This window comes from Protobothrops mucrosquamatus, unplaced genomic scaffold (genome assembly GCF_001527695.2).
Source record: "Protobothrops mucrosquamatus isolate PMUCROS unplaced genomic scaffold, P.Mucros_1.0 scaffold4541, whole genome shotgun sequence".
Classification (NCBI taxonomy): Eukaryota; Metazoa; Chordata; class Lepidosauria; order Squamata; family Viperidae; genus Protobothrops; species Protobothrops mucrosquamatus.
The window spans coordinates 19,142-24,975 of NW_015390446.1; the positions used below are offsets into that span (position 1 = coordinate 19,142).

The window sequence follows — 5,834 nt, forward strand, 5'->3', positions numbered from 1 at the left end:
TGCTTTATTTTACTATATTTTATTTTATTATATCGCTGCCTTATTTTATTTTATTTTGTTAAATAAATGTAGGTTCAAGCCTACATCATCAGCTCCCTGAAGAAAGAAATGCCCTCGGTCTTCGGGAAAGATAACAAAAAGAAAGAATTGGTGAACAATCTGGGCGAGATTTACGGCCGGATCGAGCGAGAGCATCAAATTTCACCGGGCGATTTTCCCAATTTAAAGAAAATGCAGGTAAAAGTTGTCGGGGGAAAAAACGAAATATAAAGGTTAAAAAAAGGATATATGCAGTGTTATCTTCATTTTAGATATCAAAAGAGTCTCTCTCTGTCTTTCCCTCCCTCTCTCTCCCTCTCTTTCTTTCTCTCTCTTTCCTCTCTCTCTCCCTCTTTCTCTGTCTTTCTCTCCCTTTCTCTCTTTCCTCTCCCTCTCTCTCTCTCTCTTTTTCTCTTTCCTCTCTCACTTTCCCTCTCTCTCCCTCTCTTTCCTCTCCCCCCTCTCTTTCTTTCTCTTTGTTTCTCTGTCTCCCTCTCTCTATCCTCTCTCCCTCTCTGTCTTTCTCTTTCCTTTCTCTCTTTCCTCTCCCCCGCTCTCTCCCTCTTTTTTCCTCCCTCTCTCTCCCTCCCTCTTTCTCTCCCTTTCTCTCTTTCCTCTTCCTCTCTCTTCCTCTTTCCTCTCTCTCTGTTTCCTCTCCCTCTCTCTTCTCTTTCCTCTCCCTTTTTCTCTTTTCTCTGTTTCCTCTCTCTCTTTCTCTTTTTCTCTTTCCTCTCTCTCTTTCCTATCCCTCCCTCTCTTTCTTTCCCTTTCTTTCCTATCCCTCTCTCTTCCTCTCTTTCTCTTTTTCTTTCCTCTCTCTCTCACTTTCTCTTTCTCTTGCTCTTTCCTCTCTCTTTCTCTCCCTCTCTTCTCTTTCTCTTTCCTCTCTCTCTATCTCTCTTTCCTCTTCTTCTCTCTCTCTCTCTTTCTCTTTCCCCTCTCTCTTCTCCCTCTCTCTCTTTCCTCTCCCCTCTCTCTTTCTCTTTCTCTTTGTTTCTGTCTCCCTCTCTCCTCTATCTCTTTCTCTCTTTCTCTTCTTTCCTCTCTCTCTTTCTCTCTCTTTTTCTCTCCCTCTCTCTTCTCTTTCCTCTCTCTATCTCTTTCCTCTCCCTTTTTCTCTTTCCTCTCCCTCTCTCTCTGTTTCCTATCTCTCTCTTTTTCTCTTTCCTCTCTTTCCTCTCCCTCTCTCTTTGTCTCTCTTTCCTCTCCTTCTCCCTCCCTCTTTCCTCTCCCCCTTTTTCTCTCTCTTTCTCTTTGTTTCTGTCTCTCTCCTCTCTCTCTCACTTGCTCTTGCCTCTCTCTTTCTCTCTCTCTTTCTTCTCCTCCCTCTCTCTTTTTTCTCTCTCTCTCCCCTCTCTCTTTCTCTCCCTCTCTCTCTTTCTCTCTCCCCCCCCTTCCTCTCTCCGATCTTCTGCACACCTGGCAAGCTGGCTTCAAGCTGTTCTCCAACAAGCTGACCCACATTCTTATTGGGCTGGCTCAGGGGTAGGCAACTTCGGCTCTTTTATGACTCGTGGACTTCAACTCCCAGAATTCCTGAGTCAGCAGAGCTGGGCTAGCTAGCTCCTTCCTGCTTCCTGCAGAGACGCAGCAAAGGGAGGAGACCCGCCCAGTAAGCTTGTCAGCTCGTGGGTACAGGGTGAGGCCACTCTTTTTTACACACATACAAAGAAAAAGAGGGAGAGAGAGAGAGAGAGGAAGCGCAAGGTCTTCTAGCCCAACCCCGTCCTCCAGCAGGAGACCCCCATAAGTTGTACGTGTGTTGTGTGTGTTTTTTTGGGGGGTGGAGGTTTCCTCCCTGCCCCCTCCACCCCGTTCTCACCTCGTCTCCCGTCTCTCCCGTCCCTTCCCAGGAGCAGCTCCAGGGCCAAGACTTCAGCAAGTTCCAACCTCTGAAGACCAAGCTGTTGGACGCTGTGGAGGACATGTTGGCCAACGACATTGCCCAGCTGATGGTCCTGGTCCGCCAGGAGGAGGCCCAGCGGCCGGCCCAGATGGTTAAAGGCGGCGCCTTTGAAGGCACCCTCCACGGCCCCTTCGGACACGGCTACGGCGAGGGCGCCGGCGAGGGCATCGACGACGCCGACTGGGTGGTGGCCCGGGACAAGCCCATGTACGACGAGATCTTCTACACCTTGTCCCCCGTGGACGGGAAGATCACCGGGGCCCACGCCAAGAAGGAGATGGTGAGGTCCAAGCTTCCCAACACCGTGCTGGGAAAGATCTGGAAGCTGTCCGACATCGACAAGGACGGCATGCTGGATGACGAGGAGTTTGCCTTGGCCAACCACCTCATCAAGGTCAAGTTGGAAGGTCACGAGCTTCCCGGCGAGCTGCCGGCTCATCTGATCCCGCCGTCCAAACGGAAACTGACGGAGTGACCGACCGTCCGTTGCAGGTGGGTGGGGGAAAGATGGGGAAAAGGAAGGGACATTTCCCGTCTCGGTGGTTGAACCCTTTTGAGATGCCTGGAGGTCCACCTCCTGGCGGGATGGTCCTATCCGAGATGAGAAAGATCTGAGGTAGAACTCATTCTCCCTTCTTGATGTCCCATTTTGTGGCCTGGTACCTCTACCACAAGGTTCCTTTATCGAAGGAACGTTGTGGTAGAACCTTGAGGAGAACCTCCGTTGGCCTTCAGCCAAGGTCTTCAACTGGATTGGATTCCTCTTCAACCGTTGGAAAGGAGCCTTGTAGACCAGATCAACCCCTTGGATGAAAGACACCTCTGGAAGGGAGTAAGGATTGGGTTGGCGTCCAACCTTCCTCCCTTTGTTGAAGACTTCTACAGCATGACTTGGCCTTCAGCCCATCAGGAACCCCTGGTCCATCAGAAACCTCCTTGTGTTGTCTCCAAGGACGATGGGAAGTCTCCTGTTCTTCTTGAGTTATCTTCAAGGACAATGATGAGTCCCCTCTTCTTCTTGATGATATCTCCAAGGACGATGGGAAGTCTCCTGTTCTTCTTGAGTTATCTCCAAGGACGATGAGGTGTTTCCTGTTCTTCTTGAGTTATCTTCAAGGACAATGATGAGTCTTCTCTTTTTCTTGAGTTATCTTCAAGAACGATGGGAAGTCTCTTCTTCTTGACGTTATCTTCAAGGACCATGATGAGTCTTCTGTTCTTCTTGAGTTATCTTCAAGGACCATGATGAGTCTACTCTTTTCCTTGAGTTATCTTCAAGGACGATGGGAGGTCTCCTCCTCTTCTTGAATTATCTCCAAGGTTGATGAGTTTCCTCTTCTTCTTGACCCCATCTCCAAGAAAGTCTCCTTTCTTCTTGGCATTATCTCTAAGGACGATGGGAAGTCTCCTCTAGAGACGTCACAGAAGACCACTTTGGAAAGGAGAACTTGGTTGCGAAAGGGGGAATCTCTACCTTGAAGAACCACAAGGTTGGGTTTGATGTAGACCACCACCCCCAAAGGTCCACAATCCAGAGGGCTTCTGGAAGGTTGAACCTCAACTAGATGACCTGGGGACCTCCAGTTGAGGTCACGACCAAGATCTTCCAGCCCACAAACCGAGTAGATCTCCCCGTCTAGACAAGCTGGACCTAACATTGTCGTTCTTTCGTCCTTACACACAACACACCGCTGACGTCTGCATGTCTGCTCCATTGTGATGTCCGCTCATGGTCGGCCAACCCTACGTGAATCGCAACCTCCCTCCCCTCAGATGTTGCCTCTTCATGACCTCTCCATCTCCCGTTGGTGGCCTTCAAGCGAGGCCGAGCTACATCTTACACCTTCTCCAGGGCCACCGGGTTGGGGGGGGGGTTCGGATCCTCTCGGTTTGAAAAATGTGAACCCAGAACTGAGCCAAATTCTTGTTTTTTCCTGCTTCTCGTTTTTCACACACCTCTTCCCGACGGTTTTGTCGGCCTCGGCGACGGACCCACAAGTGTGATTTGCTTTGGAAAGGACACGATTGGAAGAGGGCGAGAAGCCGGAGAGGCCTATAACTTATTTTATTTTAATATTATACATAGAAAGATATATCCTATGTGTGTAATATATATACATATATATATATATATATATTATATCTCTCTTCTTTCGCACTCTCTCTCCTCTCTCTCTCCTTTCCTCTCTCTATCCCTCTCCTTCCAATCGCTCCTGTCTCTCCTTCCTCTCGCCGTCTCTCTTTTCTCTCCTTTCTCTCCATTCTCTCTCCTCTCTTTATCTCTCTCCTTTCTCGCTCTCTGTCTCCCTCTCCTTTCTCTCATTCCTGTGTCTCGCTCTCCTTTCTCTCACTCTCTTTTCTCTCCTTTCTCTTCTCTCTATCTCTCTCCCTCTCCTTTCTCTTGCTCCTGTCTCTTGCTCTCCTTTCTCTCCTTTCTCTCCCTCCTCTCTCTCTGTCTCCCTCTCCTTTCTCTCTTTCCTCTCTCCTTTCTCTCCATTCTCCTCTCTCTGTCTCCCTCTCCTTTCTCTCTCTCACTCTGTCTCTCTCCTTTCTGTCTGTCTCCTCTCCTCTCTCCTTCCCCTTTCTCTTGCTCCCGTCTCTCGCTCTCTTCTCTCTATCTCTCCTTCTCCTTTCTCTCGCTCCTGTCTCTTGCTCTCCTTTCTCTCCATTCTCTATCTCTCTGTCTCCCTCTCTTTTCTCCTCTCTCCTTTCTCTTGCTCCTGTCTGTCTCCTTTCGCTCACCGTCTCCCTTTTCTCTCCTTTCTCTCCATTCTCTCCTCTCCCCCCTTTCTCTCACTCTCTCTATCTCTCTCCCTCTCCTTTTTCTTGCTCCTGTCTCTCGCTCTCCTTTCTCTCTGTGTCTCTTTTCTCTCTTCTCCATTCTCTCTCCCTCTCCTTTCCCTCTCTCCTCTCTCTCCCTCTCCTGTCTCTCGCTCTCCTTTCTTTCTCCTCTCTCTCGTCTCCCTCTCCTTTCTCTCTCTCACTGTCTCTCTCCTTTCTGTCTCCTCTCTCTCTCTCCCCCTCTCCTTTCTCGCTCCCCCCCTCTCTCCTTATTGCAGTGCATTTATCATGTCTCTATAAAAAAAGAAAAACAAGCATAAAACGTCATTAAACGAAAGGAACCGAAGGGCGCAACGCCTTGTGTCTCGCCTTGTCATCCTACAGCAGAAGGCATTTTCGGCTGCTTCTGCGTTGTGTGCCATTTCGCTCTCGTCCTCTTCCATTTTTAATCCTTCCCCTTTTCTCCTCCTTAGCTTCTCTCCTCCCCGGAAGGCGGGAAAAATAAAATAAAAATAAAATCAGATTTATAGGAAAAATAGGCAGCTTGCACCCAAGGGCTTTGGAACGGAAGAATTGGGAATTCACGATTTTAGCTCGGTTTTTTTTCCCACCCTGCTCGTACCGCTTTTTTATTATTATTTTTACGATCAAAAAAGGGGGGGGGAGCCACTTTACACACTTAAGTCTTAACGCCCGTCGCACGGTGAACCTTCAAATTTACAAATATAGTCCGAAGAAGCGAGCAAAAATATTGGTGGATGCACAGCGCAGAAAACTCTTTGGACCAGCGCGTAATTTACGGGAAAGCTTCCTACCCTTATATTTTGCATTTTTTCCTCTTTTAATTTATCATCGGCATTCCTTAGAAGCAGAAATTTTGTTTGTGTATTGTGTCTCTCTCTTTCTCTAGCTCGTTCCTCCAAGTTGGGCTGCAATATTGTACAATCGCTAGCAATTTCCTTCTTGGCAAAAATTCAGTGTTTTTTGCCGAGCGATATTAAATTCAAGGACAATTTAGAACAAATATATATATATATATATCCCAGTTCTCTATATTAATAAAACGAACAGGGGCATCAACTGCTCTTCTCTCTCCGCGTGTTTTCTT

General features: G+C 48.1%; 1 protein-coding gene across 1 annotated transcript in view; it reads left to right on the forward strand.

The window, feature by feature from the left end:
• Window positions 1-2,420, forward strand: part of LOC107299103 (EH domain-containing protein 3-like) — a 16,899-nt gene extending 14,479 nt beyond the window's left edge. The window contains exons 5-6 of the mRNA XM_015828471.1: window positions 73-237; window positions 1,893-2,420. Of these exons, the coding sequence (XP_015683957.1) occupies window positions 73-237; window positions 1,893-2,420 (693 nt within the window). The remainder of the gene's footprint in view (window positions 1-72; window positions 238-1,892) is intronic.
• Window positions 2,421-5,834: the final 3,414 nt, after the last annotated feature.